This window comes from Macaca nemestrina, chromosome 9 (genome assembly GCF_043159975.1).
Source record: "Macaca nemestrina isolate mMacNem1 chromosome 9, mMacNem.hap1, whole genome shotgun sequence".
NCBI lineage: Eukaryota > Metazoa > Chordata > Mammalia > Primates > Cercopithecidae > Macaca > Macaca nemestrina.
Genome location: NC_092133.1, coordinates 143,797,430 through 143,815,721, shown reverse-complemented (window position 1 = coordinate 143,815,721; position 18,292 = coordinate 143,797,430). Strand labels below are relative to the sequence as shown.

The window sequence follows — 18,292 nt, the reverse complement described above, 5'->3', positions numbered from 1 at the left end:
GAGACACACCATCAACTATGCAAAAGAGCAGCAAGGCCACAGAAGGGTGACCCAGTGCGCTGCTAGCTCAAGCGTGTAGATTGCTCGAAACACCTGGAGTAATAGGAAAACCATAAATAAAACATTAAAACGGAGATGAACATGAGCATCTGGCTTGGTAGGAACGCAAAATGAATGTGTAGGTCTCTCCCGAAAACCACAGAGGCAGAGTGTAGCGCAGAGCTGCTGGACGCAGGACGTGAAGGGCAATTAACGGCACAGCGTGACTTATTTTTACAAGATTATGAAATGCCACGGGTAGTCTAAGGTGGAAAACAGAATTATAAGATGTTCCACAAGTTTATTGACTTGTGGCTTTCATTAGCCACCTACACTTTCTATTAATGATCCTAAGTTTATCAGCTGGGAATTCTGCTACCCCAGCGCTTCGTAGGAAGCTAAATTTGGGGGTTGAGGGGAAACAGCAGGAGCTTAGAGAATACAGCCCTTCAGTTACACCAGGTTACTCAGTATTAGAACAATTCTCATTCGACGAGCTTGTTTCTGAGTCATCTCAGCAACAGCCAATCATTCGTTCATCTACATTAGCATTTCTGTGCAGAGGGAGCTTTCCACAGTGTTCACTGCGTTTTCATCTGATAAGCTGTAATCTTCCATTTGGAAATGTGTCACTTTCTTATATTCCTTTAACAAGTAAAAACCAAGATCAACCCACGGCCTGCAATTAATGTGGGTAATTAAAATACAACAACATATAGATGATTTAAAAACAGGAGTTAAAATGCATTGGTTGGGGGCACGAGTTCTGATGACTCCAACTTTTCATATGAATATTCAGTCTGTGTCTTACGTCTCCCATTTATCTTAACCTTGCAGGAAGGGGAAAGACGCCAGCACTGTTCAATGTTCCAGCAGCAGAGAGGAGCGATCCTTCTGATCGAGATCATGAGCCCCGTGAGAACTGTGTCTTATTCGTCTTTAATTTCATAAAACTTAGTCCCACGCCAACACATACTGCATGCTTAAAACGTCCAAGTGAACGTGTGTTAGTGCTCAGAGTGAACGCACGCACCCGGAAGAGCACGGCTGCTCCTGGAATTCCCGGCATGTAGGCAGGGAGGCCTCGGAAGCCATCAGCTGTCATGCAGCAGTGACTCCAAGTACACAATTAGCTCCAGGGCTGAATTTGGCCGGAGATGAGGGTCACATAGAAAAGTTTTTCATCCTTTTGACTGAATAAAACCTATTTCTGAGGGCATAATTTTAAAAGTAAAGCTTATGCTTCATCATGGATGACACACACTATCCATTTAAAACCACTGAATGAAGCCATAAAAGCAAAGGAGCTACAAAACACACGCTCCCAAACCCAGTATGCTCCTAGGCCCAAATCCCCCATCTGTCGGTGAAATGCACAGGTCGACAGCTGCCGCCTCCCGGAGCCCCACCCCGAAAGGCTGGGCTCTACTTAGATTCCATGATTCAACAGAGCATCTGGCTTTGGGCCTCCATGGCTAATGGAGAAATCAACTCCTTTCCTACCTGCAATCAGAAAAGTGTTGTGTTATAACAAAACCTAAAGTTAAAAACAAAACCTGCGAACAGACAACAGGTGGAACGACGTACTGTACCATGCCCAAGAGCCTAGAATTGAAACAGCTATGTTTAAAATTTGGAACATCACACACCGGGGCCTATCATGGGGAGGGGGGAGGGGGGAGGGATTGCATTGGGAGTTATACCTGATGTAAATGATGAGTTGATGGGTGCAGCACACCAATATGGCACAAGTATACATATGTAACAAACCTGCACGTTATGCACATGTACCCTACAACTTAAAGTATAATTGAAAAAAAAAAAAAGTCAAAAAGAAAAAAAAATAAATAAAATAAAATTTCAACTGTCAACATAAATCTCAGACATGCAGACATAATGAACCATTTTGGTCCTTTAGTTATTTTCTTATCTTTTGAAAACTCGATTTTTTAGAGATGGGGTCTTGCTCTGTCACTGAGGCTGGAGTGCAGTGACACAATCATAGCTCAATGCAGCCTCGAACTCCTGGTCACAAGTGATCCTCCTGCCTCAGCTCCCAAGTAGCTGGGACTATAGGCACGAGCCATCATGCCAGCTTTTTAGTTACTGTTTTCTTTGTAAAGCTGAAGCAAAGAGAAAATAGCCTGACAATCTGCTCCTCCATGGTCTCTTATCCACAGAAAAAAAGAGAATGCATTTCTCTACTATCGTTAACCATGTGCAAAAGTTTTCAGACTGTAGTAATTGTACTGAAGACTTAAGGGAAAGGTGGTTTCTCTGGCCTTCTGAAAAAGTCCCTTGGAAACCGATTTTGTTTCTTCTGAGTGATACATATCTGAAAGCTTAGACAGATTTTTCTAACTACCAATCTTTGCTGAAAGCATGCATTTCAATAAATCACGTATGTATTTAAGAAAATCTAACATCTTATTAAGAGTTATGGTCACTGCTTCAAGCAGCCATTTCTGGTTTTAACTCAAAATATATTTAACAAAATAACTTTCGAGATTCCATTTATTTCTGTGCCAGAAACATAAGGCAGCTTAAAATCCATCAGTCACCAGAAGTAACGGACACTGAGCTTTGTGCGTTCGGGAGTGGCTGTGCGTGGCCATGGGCAAAGGGCAGAGGGTGAGCCTCGGGATTACTGTGAGGATGTGAACGGACACTGAGCTTTGTGCGTTCGGGAGTGGCTGCGAGAGGGGGTGGGCAAAGGGCAGAGGGTGAGCCTCGGGATTACCGTAAGTGAGGATGTAGAGGGGCTTCCCGTTGGTGTCCATGGTGGTCAGGCAGGGCGCCTTGGGCGAGATGGTGCCCCACCTCTGCAGCGCGGCCTCCAGCGACGGTGGCCAGTTCGTGACCACGCCCAGCTGCTCTCCACGCATGGCCAGCATCTGGGCCCCCTCCGGCTTTGGTTGGTTCGGATCTGGTTGTTGAACTAAATCATTTGAATACAAGAGGTTATGAGAGAAATGCATCCACATTAGCGTGGCTACTTTTTGTTCTTTATAAAGAAGCCAGGAGATTTATACTTAAGGTGCACATTTATTGGCTGATAGAAAAGCATGCTTTTCTACAATTGGGGTCTATACACAAGCATCACGAATGCTGGTAAAAAATCAGTTCTTGTAATTTCCAAGGCAGCATGTAAGTGGAGTGCTTAGGTGGACCTGGACACACCTGCAAACTGACAACAGGTGGAACTGAGCAGCATACAGGCAGAGAGCCTGGAATTCAAACAGCCATGCTGAAAATTTCCATTATCAACATAAACTAGTGATTTTGGACCCCAAATTGCTTAAATCTTGCTAAATTATATTTTGTCCTTAAAGATTAATGGTACATTTATTTTCCGAGGCAGGGTCTCTCTCTTCTGACTTGGCTGCGGTGCAATGGCATGATCACAGTTCCCTGCAGCCTCGACCTCCCAGGCTCAGGTTATCCTCCCACCTTAGCCTCTGCTACAGTCCTAGCCTGTAGCTAGGACTACAGGCATGCACCACCATGCCCAGCTAATTTTAGTGTGTGTGTGTGTGTGTGTGTGTGTGTGTGTGTGTATACATATATATATTTTTTTGTAGAGCCAGGGTTTTGCCATATTGCCCAGGCTGGTCTTGAACTCCCGGGCTCAAGTGATCTGCCCACCTTGACCTCCGACAGTGCCGGAATCACAGGCATAAGCCACCGCACCTGGTCTGAGCTGTACATTTAAATCTGCTACAAGTACTCTGAATAACAGCAACACGGAGCGAGTATTTTCCTGAGTAAAACTAAAATCAGTGCATCATAAATACCACCTGCCCAATCCTTGCGAGAGGTGAAGAATGGAAATTATCTCTTCCATTTCTGGAACAGACTTGTCTCTCACTTTATGACTGAGAAGAAAACCGGCCGCTTTTACTTGTGGTTTAATGCATAAGATAATAAGGAGCTCAAGTTTGCTACAATGAGCAGTTCTTGTGCTTTGTTTCAACTTTAAGTTGTTTGTCTAAAAAGACCCAGGAGCATCTGGGGGCAAAGGCAGCAGCTCTGGCATCTATAAGGAGCGGCAGGAGGAGGAGGGAGGAGGCGGCACCTCACACGCCTGTTTTGCTGTGAGCGAAGGATTTCCCCAGTTTACTTGTTTTTCTGTATGTTTATACTTTACTTGTATTTCTATACTCTTAGAGTTCTGAGAGAGAGACCTGACCTGGGTAATGGAACAAAATCACCTCCTGCAGAGGACGACTAACAACCAGGTTTAGAAACCTGCCAACACCGAGGCTGCCTGGGAACATCACCTGCTCCCTATACCTGGGTTCCCATTATCCAATGAATGCCAAGATTACTGCTCTTAAAAAGTAAAATAGCCCTGCAGAAAAAAACGTCATTGCTTATGGGACCATAGGAGCATCTGGAAGAAACATGTGGGAAAGAGTTCTCTCACCTTCTAATAATTCTTCAAAGTCATCGACAAAGAATTCTCGTAAAGGTGGTCGTTTCGGTCGTTTGAGGGTATTGACGAGCTGCTGGATTTTTGCTGACACCCGGCTACTTACTGGTACTCCTGAAAAACAGGAACCAGTGGGTGGGGGAAGCGATCATCACAGCTTCAACGAGCACCCACAGTCCCACAGCCCCCCTGCCCAGCACGGCTGCAACAGGCTGGCGTCCTTCTAGACGCCATCCCGGGAAGGGCCTGAGGTGGTCATGCTGTACAGTAGCCCTGTGGCTACGCAGGAGACAGGACAGAGATGCATCGGACCCAAACGTCTCCCACGTTCCAGCATGCGCTGTTCTGCCGGTCATGCTGGGAAGAGCCTCAGGACCACATGCTTGACCCCGGCTCTGATTCTCAGGACAGAACTGTCATCTGCAGAGGGCAGACTCCTCATTCTCACTGCCCCAGGTCCCCCTTCTCAACAGGGCGAGACCATCAGTGGAGCAGTAAGGCCTTCCCTGAGTCTGTCTCTCCAGGGACCGTCAGCATTCGGCCTCACGGAGGCACGAGAACATCGGGCTGGTGAGTCACGTCTGGAACCCCCAGCATCCCACAGCCCCGGGCTCGGGTTCCAGCACCACCACGTCCAAGCCCTGTCCACTCCTAATAAGGCTGAGCTCCTCACACATGTTCCAAACCCACGCAGCTCAGCCCACACACAGGCAATGCATCCTCAAACACAGAAGTTAAAGTCTCTAAACTCAAATTTTTGTGTAACAGAATACTAGCACATACCTATCCAAGTGGACTGAGAAAAACCCCATTTTATAATACTGTGCTAATTACAGCAAATGCTGCATCACTCTGAAAATCAACTGATTTAATAAATGAAAAAGTCAGTTTTCAAATTTCAAGATAAATCAATCAAATAAATGAACAAGACAGAGGATCAAGACACTGATGCTCCAACTAGATCGAAAGAGTCCTCCTCAGGCACACGCCGCAAGCCAGCAGGACCTGGGAAACCATCAGCCAGAGTTGTGGGCCTGGACAGTGCCGGGGTCTCTGCAGGTGCAGCTGGCAGGCCATTCCCTCACCTGAGGCAGAGCCCTTGTTCGCCCCTGCACTGGACCATAAAAAACAGACCTCAACATTTGGGGGGAATAGAACAGAATTCAAGGAAATTTTTTCTATCAAGAATTTTTAATCAGTGTCTCAAAATGCTCTGTAGGCACTTTCAGAATTGAGACATTAAATATTTCATATCTCTGAAAATACAGAAAAACACACAATCCAGATCTCTCAACATCTAAGCATAGTATTTTCCCATTAAATAGCCCAACTAATTTGGTTCGGACCAATCAGACCATCCCCGCCAGGCTACGATTCTCAAGCTTAATTTGGCAGACGTCAGAATCACCTCAGGGCCCCCAGAACTTCTAGCTCATGACGTCTGGGGTGTGGCCCAGAATCACCCTCCCAGCGAGGGCCCCTGTGGGTTCTGGTGTGGGAGGCTGTGACACATCAAGACGACACAATACACCACGCGGGATTTACCTGGGGAACAAAGGCGAAGATGACAGACTTGAAAGATGACATAGTTACTAAAATGACCGTGACAAGAGTAACAAAAACGGCCAATTTACTATAGACTGAACTTATCAGAGAACTAAAGCAAATAATGACACAGAAAGGCATTCCAGCAAAAGTCATCGCACCAGCAACCAGGGCGATTTCAAGTGCACTAACTGGACACTTGCAAAGCCACGGCCGGGCTCTGCCTCACCTGAGGATGCAGCGGTGTGCCTGTTGGAGCTCGGATAGGCCTCCCTGTCCACTGTGCCTTTCGGCGCTCCCACCGGCCTCCCTGTCCACTGTGCCTTTCGGCGCTCCCACAGGCCTCCCTGTCCACTGTGCCTGTCGGGGCTCCCACAGGCCTCCCTGTCCACTGTGCCTGTCGGCGCTCCGATAGGCCTCTCCCTGTCCGCCTGTGAGTTCCCTGCACCACAAGATGAGGGCACACCAAGGCTGCTCCATGCAGCTTCACACGGGGGCATTGTATTTCATTCACTGCTAGGTTCTACACTGACTCTTATGACCCCGGGGAAGGACTAAGACTTAAATAGAACAGCGGCTAGGTGATACAAACCGCCGCTGTAATCAGAACATACCAAGACCAGGCCACAGGAAGGAAGAAGCAGCCCTCGGCCACAGCCTGTTACCAAGTCGCTGACATCTCTGTCCAACATGGATAAAAAGACCCTCTTTCCTCCGAAGTCTAAAGCAACATATCGGCCCATCTAACAGTAATTCTGTTGTACATTTAACTTCATCTTGCTCTTCTAAGTGACTGTTCATGGTCTTAACACCTGTACAAGAATTTCTCAGTTGCTGAACCACTGTTAGTTATTCAGCAGATAAAATGACAGCAGATTGTACCCCAGGAAGAAACACACCCAGCCACGGGCACAGAACGGGACATCAGCACAAACCGTTTACCAGAAAAAACGCATCTCTGCTTTGGGACGTACCATCCCCGGTCTCCATGAGCTCGGCGTTGCCGTACTTGGGCGCCGTCCGGGACCCCGTGGAACCCTGTGGTCTCTCCACCTGTATGGAGTGCTCTGAGGTGTACGTGGTTACGTCAGGAGGTGCAGAATGATTTTCTGTAAAGAAGCACATCATGAGTGTTTCTGGTGGTTGTGGCGTTTGCTCCCAGGTTGAGCCATAGCTCAGGAAGAGACCGGAGCACAGGCGCTCACCCTGGGGGTGTCGTGAGAAGCCAAAGCCGGTCTCAGCCACGTCTGCCACAAACATCCGGCACAAAGGGGGACCCCAGCATAACTCATGTTGCCGCAAATGGAGCAGAGTTCAGTGAAACCTCAATTTCCTAACAGGAGCCACGTCAGCGGCATTTTAACTAGAATAACGCTAGACCGGCGATGGCAGGGTGTCGGGAACCCTGTGTGTGTTCACGGAAGGGTCCCGTTTCCTGTCGGCCACCGTCGACATAGCCCAGGGCTTTACTCATGCTTTGGAGCCCAGGGCCTGGAAATGGAAACCCAGCTCTGGAAACTTCTGGGGATTTGAGGATGTCCCTTAAGCTCTCCGTGCCTCAGTTATTCATCAAATGGGAACAGTAATGGCCATGACCATGTAGGGTAGTTGGGTGGATTGCATGAGCTAACACATACACAGCTCATAGGATTTTCTTTACTAAAGGGGAAAAACATCAAGAACTATTATTATTTGTCTTAGTACAAACAATACTAATCATTCAAAAAACCACATTTACACCCTAATGTGTACTAAGGACTGCGTGAGGCCAATGAGTGCATGGAGCTTTCTCTTATAGCACGCGGTGGAGAGAAAGCCAAGCCGGACGTGGCTAAATGGGGAAAAGCCTGCTTTGCTAGTTAATGAATAAAACGTTGAAGATGGCCAAGCAGCCCACGGACCATGCCCGTCACACCTAGAATCCTGATGGGCGCCACAGTGCAGATCCGGATTCTGAATCCTCCTTTGACAGCAGCTTTTCAGGATCACCCACCACTGTCCCACGTGACAGAAGCCACAGAAGCGTGACATTCTGTGCTGCTGAAAGTACTGCTCATCCCCAAAGCCTTTCTTCACCGGACGCTGCCCGTGTCAGCACCGCACCCAGAGGCCGTCTAGACGGCGAAATCAACCGAACGCACAAAAACAGCAACAGAAAATCGAGGCACAAGAGAGGCCGTGAAACGAGGCTCCTTTATGATCCGAGAACCGGGCGGGGTGGGGGTGCTGAGCCGCCTCCTGAGGGTGTCAGTCTGGCGTCACAAGTCGATTTGGCAACGCCACTCGCTTGGAACCTCTGACTGAGAAGACAATGATCGGCTCTCACTAAGGGGAGGGTCCGCCACACCGTCCGTCCGTGCCACGACTTCCCACCTGGAGGCAGGAGGCCCGACTTCCTGCAGAACCAACCCTCAGTCCTCCGTGGACTTGGACGGTAGCGTCTGGGAGGCCTCCTCTCAGCTCCGAGGTGTGAAAGCGCTGCAGACAGCCTCTAGATGGACAGCGGGTACAGCAGTGGAAACAGAAAACTAGAATGCAATTTCCTATCTTATGCCAAACTGGCTTGACTGTGAAGATGCATGTGAGATGTCCCTACTTAACTGCTGGCATAAATTGGTGGGAAAAATCCACAAAACACTTGAGATTTCGCTTCAACAAGTAGAAGCGCAGCCAGCTCTGTGAGACCGCGTGACCTGGAGTCTGCAGCCCTGGCTTTTCTCCCCTCGGACCAAGGCAGCCTCTGTGGCCGCCCCTTCGGTCCCTTGCTGGAGGGCTTGGCCAGTGTGACTCTGTTGTGCCCAGACTCCTTACAACACTCGCGCACACACGATCACACATGCCACGTTCTCGTTCACAGGCACATCTGACTTTTTACTTCTCTTGTTTTGCCACACAAAATATTTTTCCTCTTCTAAGTTTCATTATTTTGCCACGGCTTTTCCAAAAAAAATTCCAAGTTATAGAAAATTTCCAGATAGTCTAGGAAGATTATCTTTGTGCCCAATTAGAAATTACCGGAATGTGATCACCCGAGAGTTACATTTGGGTCACACTGAGCCCTGATGTACATGAGTTAGGAGCCCCTCATAGTTTGGATAAATTAATTCTTTATACTAAAACTTCCTCCAGTATTGAAATGGTAAACCCACAAAGGGAGGCCCAAGTGCAGTGATCCATTTATTCAAAAATATGTGTTTTCCTTGGTAAGATTCTGTGCATTTTCTTAAAATTGAATAAAATCCGAGGATACAAATGCTTCCACCAAGTGGCAGAGGTGGTGTCTGGCCTCCCCGTTCACGTCTGGCAGAGCCTCAGCCACTATCCTGGGATCCAATATACACACGGAATTTTATTATGGAAAAATACATAACAGTCACACATTTCTGTTCAATATTTAACCTACTGTGATTTCAAGTATAGGTTAATTCACATAAACCAGTGTACATGTTCCTGAAACTGTGTCATACTGAAGTTTAACACTGCTTTGCATTTGAGTACTACTTTGCAAACTTTTAGAGTGTATTTCTGTTTTCTCCTTTATACTCACAACAGTTGAGAGAGAAAAATTATTTTCAATTTTTTTTCCCTCACTCAAAGCCTGAAGCAGGAGAAGGGACTTCAAGATCCCAGCAGCAGTTATTGGGAAAAGTGAGACAGACCCAGCTCTCCTGACAGCAAACTCCTGCTCCAGACAGAAAACAGCTGACGCTTTCAGGGGCAGCACCAAAGGGGATGGGACCCAAGTCAATCCGAAACGCCTCTGGGTGTCAAGGAGTCAGTGATCTAGAAGTGAACATTCTGGGGTTCTGGGGTGTCTGTGGGCTATCTGATCACACATGACGTCCACCTGCTTCCCACTGAGGGTTTTGCAGAGATCAGGCTTTCCTGCAGTAGCTGGTGCTGGGAGCATCTGAGCCTGTGGCTGGTGCTCCGTTATCGGCGACGTGGTACACAGTTGTCTCCGGCTACTGCTTTAATAGAGACACACACCAAATCCTATTCAACCCTAGTCCTGTACTTGATGGAAAACATTTACTCCTGAACCATTCAGAGGCAGAGCAACACGAGGCTCATCATGGCTCCCCCACGCGCAGACTCTTCCTCTAATAATTCTCACTTCACTCCTTTTCCACGGCATCTTCAAACGTTGTGGGGCAGTGATCCTGACTTCATTCTTTTTCTAATACAGAGGATCTCCCTTGTCACAGAACCTACACAAAACAGTGCGCCACGCCCAAGAAATTTGAACACCTGTGGCAGACAGTACCGTAAAGTGGCCGTGATTAAAGCCCTCGTTTCCTTAAATGACTCCCGTGGTCAGGAGGAGCACACTTTAAAACCCTGTCCTGTTGACTGGGACTGTTAAGGTTTCATGTAGGAGCATAAGTGAGAAGAAAAGATGGGAGCGGATATGGCTGCAGGATTCCCCAGGAACACGAATGGACTTATGAACAGAAGGCCCCTGGAATTCGGATATGGCTGCGGGATTCCCCAGTAACAAGGCCCCTGGAATTCCAGCTGTGGGAGGGACCTGGGCATGAGAAGCAGTAAAGCATCTTCCAGAAACAATCCAACCAAACCACCCCAGGGGCCAGAGGGGCTCTGCGCTCTTTCCACTAAGGGATTCCACAGCCATGATGCAAACAGAGGAGAACATGCACACACAAAGGCATTTAAACAACAGGCACAGAAAGACACTGTGAAGCGTGCTCACCTATGTGGGTCTGGGCCATGACGTCCGCCAGCCTGTGGGCAGCCCCGCTGCCCCCGCTCTGCGTGGAGGACGAGGAGGTGGTGGACGTGGTGGAGCCGTGGATGGCCTGACTGATCCAGTGCTCCATGTTGATGCTGCCCTGGCTGGAGGTGGGGGTGCCCTGGGAGTCCCCCTGCACTGAGCCTTCATCTTCTGAGCCAGAAGAGGTATCTGTGTAAGAAGAAAGGCAATTTGCTATATGTTGCAGCAAAAACATGCACCACAATCTCAGTCCCTCGCCACAGATTTACTTCACCCAAGTCTAAACAGTTGTTCAATGACTTTGCTGTAGACACTCTCGAGAAGTTAAACCACTTTTCAGATAATGAACCATTTATTTTAGCATAATGAATTTTTCTTCCAAAACACCTTAAACATGCTATAAGATGTTTGATACTGTCATCTCAAAGATGCACTGACACATTTCCTCTGCACAGCAGTTTGGGAAGAAACCAAGTGTTTTCTTGTGTGTCAGAAAGTGAGAGGGCAAGGGGAGGCGGAGGGCCTGTGCAGCTCTCAGGAGTCTCAGTGTGACTATGTTTAGCCCTGGTTAGTCCTGAGATGCTCTTCTGGGCTCTGATTTATTTCTACGTTGGTGTGTGTGTTAGATACCCATGCAGGTGATTTTTGCATCTGTGTGTCAGTTACCCATAGAGCTGATTTATTTCTACATCGGTGTGTTAGATACCCAAGCAGGTGATTTCTGCGTCGGTGTGTTCGATACCCATGAGGGTGATTTATTTCTACATCGGTGTGTTCGATACCCATGCAGCTCCCTAAGGATCAAGACGCTGATGATGGTAACAGGAGAGAAAGCAGAATGTGCCTCACATGGAGCGGCCCCCTCCACCTCCCCCGTTTTCCTCTGGGGCACACGACAAACCCTCATGTTACATTTTACACTCAAATCTATTCACCTTGCAGTATTCGTTTCTTATACATTCTCATCGGTTTTTCTATCTGTACAAATTGGATATCTTGGATTATGATAAAATACATCTATTTTTTCACTGTAATTCACGAGAACATTTTTCATTTAATACTTTTTCATGCAGTACCAAGGTTTTTGGGAATAAATCGCTGGTGTATTTGTTAAACTTCAATGTAAGAATGACACTCAGAATCCTACCTACAGGTGAGTAATGGGAAACGCCGGCTCAGGTGAGCAGCTCCAGAGCATTGAGTGAGAGGAGGAGTCACAGCAAATAATCTTAAGACACGGGTTTGCTTTTTAAAAGACAATAATAGCAAACGATATTGACACTTATTACCACTCTCACATGACTTACGCTGTCTGGGAATTTTTTTTAAAAGTTTACTTGTTAGAAAAGCAACAATATTAGGAGCCTGAAAATTCTCTATCACCTTTTTTTTTTTTTTTCTTTTCGAGACAGAGTCTTGCTGTTGCCCAGGGTGGAGTGCAGTGGCACGATCTCAGCTCACGGTAACCTCTCCCGGGCTCAAGCGATTCTCCTGCCTCAGCCTCCCAAGTAGCTGAGATTACAGGCATGTGCCACCATGCCTGGCTCATTTTTGTATTTTTAGCAGAAATGGGGTTTCACCATGTTGTCCAGGCTGGTCTCAATCTCCTGACCTCGTGATCCACCTGCCTTGGCCTCCCAAAGTGCTGGGATTATAGGCGTGAGCCACTGTGCCTGGCCCACCCTGCCTTTTAAGAAAACTTACACAATTTATATAAAAATAAAAGTAAAACTGACACAGCCTTGAGACTTTTGAGAAAGGTACACAACCAGGTGTCCATATGGAGCACAACCATCTCCCCAGAACGTCTTCTCACAACCCTTTCCAATCTTTCATTCCCCACTCCCACCTACCTTTTCCAAGAAACCTGCAGAATAATGTGATATAGACACTCGACAGAAAAGCAGCAAAACAAGCAAGCAGCATATGAAATGGATGATACAGCATGACCAGTGGTGACTAGAATTATATACCATGGGGACAGGAAGTCAAGTTGATTTAACATTCAAAAGTGCATTAATGTCGTACACCATATAGAATTACGGAGTAGAACCGCATGTTAACCTTACGAGACATAGAAAAGTACTGGCAAATTCAAGATAACAAAACTCAGCAAAACAGGAATAGAAGGCAATTTCCTCAACCTGGTAAAGTACATTTGCGAAAAGCCACAGCTAACATTGCATTTAATGGTAAACAATAGAATGCGTTTTCCCTAAGATGGAGAACAAGACAAAGATGTCCCCTCCTGCCACTATTATTCAAGATTATCTGGCAGGTTCTAGCTGGTGAAATAAATTAACAAGTTTAGTAATGAAGACATCCAGACTAGAAAGGAAGGAATAAAAGTGTCTTAATTCATAGATGACATTACCTTGGGATGTAGAAAATGGCAAGAAGTATATCAAAAATGTTTTGCATTACTAAAAAAAAAGTTTGATGAGGTCACAGGACATAAGACAAAGATATACATATAGTAGCAATAAACAATCTGAAAACAAAATTAAGAAAATAGTTCCATTCACAATAGCATCAAAAGCATAAAACACTCAGCTGAACTTCTAACAAAAAGGTACAAAATGTGTACAATGACAACTATAAAATATTACTAAGAGAAATTAAAGATCCAAATAAATGGAAACTAAATAAATGGAGATAGATTCACCATCGAGAATTGGAAAACTCAGTATTATCAAGAGAGCAATTCTTCCCAAACCGTTCCATTAATTCAAGGCACTGCCTAATAAAATCCCAGAAGGCTGTGTGTGAAATGGAAAGCTTACTCTCATTTTTATCTGGAAATACAAAGGACCTACAATAGCCAAAATAATTTTGAAAAAGGAAAACAAAGTTGGAGGACTTCACTATCTGATTTCAAAACTTTACATAAAGTCACAGTAATTAAGGCAGTGGTATTAGCACAAAAATAGACGTATACATCAAAGGAACAGAATTAAACCCAGAGATAAAGCCTTATATTTATGGTTAATTTATTTTTGACAAAGGTCTCAAGACAATTCAGTAAGAGGTAGTTTGTTTTTTCAACAAATGTTGCTGTGGCAACTGGGTACCCACACACCAAAAAGAAAAAGTGTGGGGGCAAAAATCCCCCAAACCAAACCAAAACAACAAAAATCCCACTTAGATCCCTACTGCACACACAAAAATTAACTCCAAATGGATCACAGACCTAAATGAAAGAACAGTAAGACCATGAGACTTCTAAAACTTCCAAAAACACAATCCGTAAAAATTAGTAAAATGGACTTCATTAAAATAGAAAACTATTAAGTTTTAAAAGATGATTATCTCCCTAGAGCTAATGTAACAAATTACCTTGATCTTAGTGGCTTATAAGACATGAATCTATTATCCTACTGATGGAGAAGTCAGAAGTGTAAAATCTAAGTGTCAGCAGAGCTACATTCCTTCTGGAGGCTTCAAAGGAGAATCCACTTCTTTGCCTTTTCCAACTTCTAGAGGCCACCTGTGTCCCTGACTCATGGCCCCTCTTCATCTTTAAAGGGCATCACTCCTGTCTCCAGTTCTTTTCTCTTGTAAGGACCTTCTTGATTACAGCGGGTCTACACACTTAACCCAGGATAATGGTCCCATCTCAAGATCTTAAATTAATCAAATTAATCAGCTGCAAAATCCCTTTTTCCACTTAAGGCAACAGGTTCATAAGTTCTGGGGAATAGGACCTGGGTATCTTGGGGGGAAGGGCATTATTCTGTCTGCTACATAATAGTTTGTTCTTTCACTGAGAAACTTTACATCTGTAAAAGTCTTATATTCAGATTGTATAAGGCACCTATAACCCATAAGACGACAACCAACCCATTTAAAACATAAGCAAAACATCTGAACATTTTACCAATATATACAAATGGCTATGAATAGGAATTAGCACATTAAAAGATGCTTAGCATCATTCATTGTTGCAAAGTAAACACACAATGATATACCATTTCACATCAATTAGAATGGCAAAAATAAAAATATCAACAATAACGATTGCTGGTGATGTGGAGAAACTGGGATGCGCATATGCTGCTGGTGGAAGTGTGAAATGCCGCAGCTATTTTCCAAACAAGTTGGCAGTTTTTAAAAAGCTAAACCTAAACTTACAATAAGAGTCAATCATGCTACTTGGCATCCACTTAAGATAAAGGAAATTATATGTATACACAAAAATATGTACATAAATGTTGACAGCAGCTGAATACTGGAAACAATGAATAACCAACTGGTAAATGAATAAACAGAATGTGTCATAGCCATCAAATAGAATATAAATAAAGAAGAAATAAACTACTGGTGCATGGTACAGCAAGGACTTCAAAACAGGTAAAGGAGGTATACAGAAGCGTGTACATTTTATGATTTTAGATCATAAAATTATAAGATCATAAAAAACCAAAAATCATAAAATCATAGAGTAAAATATTCTATGATTTTATATTCTAGAAAATTTAGAGTGCACTGTTATGATTTCTAGGGTTCTTTCTCATAGAGCTAACCTTTCATCTGATATCCTTTGCCATCAGCCAAGTACATTCTTTAGCACGTTTATAGTGTAGTTCTGCTGATAACACATTCTCTCAGCTTTCGTGTTTGGGAATGTGTTGTTCACCCCTGTTTATAAAGGAGATTTTCCCTGGATATGAGTTGACAGGCCTTTCTCCTGCTTTTAGTGCTTTAAAAAATGTCTTTCCATGGTCTTCTGGTCTCCACTGTATCTTCATAGAAGTCACGCGTTGTTCAAATGCTTCTCTGGTGTGTCACGTGTCTTTTTCTTCTGAGTCCTTTCGGGATCTCCTCTTCATCTTGGGATTTCAGTACTTTGGCTATCATGAACGTGGATGTGATTCATGTTATACTTGTTCTGCTTGGAGTTCACTGAACTTCTCGGGGCCAGACACAGGTGTTTGACATCAATCTGAGAAAATTTTGACTCATTTTTTCAAAAGCTCCTGCTCTTCTCTTTTCCTTCTTGTATTACAAGTATATTAACATATCACTGGAGCTTCAGGTTCTGCTGGCTTTTAATTTTGGTTTCTCTGGGATTCACTTTGGTTAATTCCTTTTCATCTCTCTTCGAGCCCACAGACTTCATCTTCCTACTCCAACTTGTTAAGCCCATCAGCGAAATTTCATCTCAGTGTCATATTTCCAGCTTTATAGTGATGTCTCATGTATACCCTACATATGCACAGCATCTCCTGTCATCGATATTGCCTACCAGACTGGTACATTTGTCACAACTGATACTTCTACAGCGAAACATCATTACCACTCAACTCCATCATTCACATCAGGGTTCATTCTTGGTGTTGTACAATATATGGGTCTGGACAAATGCATAACATGTATCCACCATTACAGTATCGCACAGAGATCACATGATACTAAAAATTCTCCTGCTCTGTCTATTCATCCCTGCCTCCTCCTGGCCCCTGGCAACCACTGATCGTCTTACAGTCTCCATAGTCTTGCCTTTTCCAGGATGTCGTAAAGCTGGAATCATACAACCACCTTTTCAGATTGCTTCTTTCACTTAGCAATATGCCCTTCAAGTTTCCTCCGTGTCTTTTTATGGATAGCTCATTTACTTTCAGCCTCAAATAATATCCCATTGTCTGGATGTACCACAGCTCACTTATACATTCACCTACTGACGGGCATTTTGGTTGCTTCCAAGTTTTGGCAATTATGAATAAGGCTGCTCCAAATATCTACGTGCAGGCTTTGTGTGTAGACATAAGTTTTCAACTCTTTTGAGCAAATGCCAAGGAGTGTAATTGCTTTATCATATGGTAAGAGTATATTTAGTTTTGTAAGAAACCACCAATCTGTCTTCCTAAAGGCTGTTCTATTTTGCATTAAGACCCGCAATGAATGAGAAAGAATTCCCACAGCTCCACATCTTCACAGGCTTTGGTGTTGATAGTGTTTTGGATTCTGGTGTAGTGATATCTTACTGTTGCTTTAATCTGCATTTCTCTAGGACACATGATGTAAAGCATCATTTTATAAGTCGATTTGCCATCTTTATATCTTCTTAGATGAGGCATCTGTTTAGTCTTTGACCCATGTTTTACTTAATCATTTTTTAAAGACAGCGTCTCACAATGTTGCCTAGTCGGGAGTGCAATTCACAGGCGCAATCCCACTACTGATCAGCCTAGGAATTCTGACCTGCTCCATTTCTAACTTAAGCTGGTACCCCTCCCAGGAGGTCACTGGGTTGACACTGAACTTAGTGTGGACACCTGAGAGGCATAACTCAACAATCAGAGCTCCTGAACTCAAGTGATACTCCCGCCTCAGCCTCCCGAGTAGCTGAGCCTGCAGACACATGCCATCACCCTTGGCTGGCCCCTATATTTTAATCAGGTTGTTGTTATTGTTGACTTTTAAGAGCTCCTTGTATTTTTTTTTTTTTTTTTTTTTTGAGACGGAGTCTCGCTCTGTGGCCCAGGCTAGAGTGCAGTGGCCAGATCTCAGCTAACTGCAAGCTCCACCTCCCAGGTTTACGCCATTCTCCTGCCTCAGCCTCAGCCTCCAGAGTAGCTGGGACTACAGGCGCCCGCCACCTCGCCCGGCTAGGTTTTTTTTTTTTTTTTTTTTTTTTTTGTATTTTTAGTAGAGATGGGGTTTCACTGTATTAGCCAGGATGGTCTCAATCTCCTGACCTCGTGATCCACCCATCTTGGCCTCCCAATCCTTGTATATTTCAAATAAAAGTTATCATTTATGTCTTTTGCAAACATCCTCTCCCTGTGTGTGGCTTGTATTTTAATTACTTTAAGAGTCTCTGACATAGCAGAAAATGTTAATTTTATTAGAGTCCAGCTTATCAATTATTTCACACATTGCACCTTTGGTGTCATATCTAAAAAGTTATTACCAAACCCAAGTCACTTAGATTTTACCTTATCTTCTATGAATTCTACAGTTTTGCACTTTACGTTTAGATCTGTCATCTATTTTGGCAGGCAGGAATACTTCACCACTATACTAATGAGGACAGCGGTTGTGTGATCTGTTTTAATTTTTTTGAAAGATGTTAGGTCTGTGTGTAGGTTTATGTTTTTCTTTGCATGTGGATGTCCAGTTGTTCCAGTACCATTTGTTAAAAATACTGTATTTGCTCCACTATATTGCCTTTGTTCCTCTGTCAAAGTTTAGTTGACTATATTGTTACTGGGCTCTCTATTCTGTCCCACTGATCCTTTTGTTTGTTCTTTCACCAATACCACAGTCTTGATTACTGTCGATTTATACTAAGTCTTGAAGTTGGATATTGCCAGTCTTCAACTTTGTTCTTCTAATACTGAAGTGGCTATTCTGGGCCTTTGTCTCTCCAAATAAACTTTTGAATCAGTTTGATGATATTAAAAACAAAAAACAAAAACAAAAAAAAACTTGTTGGGATTTTGGTTGGGATTGCATTGTAAGGAAAACATCTTGACAATATTCAGTGTACCTATCCATGAACATGAACTACCTGTCCATTTAGTTTTCCTGTGAATGAG

At 44.3% G+C, this 18,292-nt stretch overlaps 1 protein-coding gene across 1 annotated transcript in view; it reads right to left on the bottom strand.

Annotated features, from left to right (window-relative positions):
• LOC105490816 (disco interacting protein 2 homolog C) overlaps positions 1–18,292 on the bottom strand; it is a 378,821-nt gene that overhangs the window by 127,383 nt on the left and 233,146 nt on the right. The window contains 4 exon segments of the mRNA XM_011756731.3: positions 2,780–2,977; positions 4,466–4,585; positions 6,991–7,125; positions 10,731–10,940. Coding sequence (XP_011755033.2) covers positions 2,780–2,977; positions 4,466–4,585; positions 6,991–7,125; positions 10,731–10,940 — 663 coding nt within the window.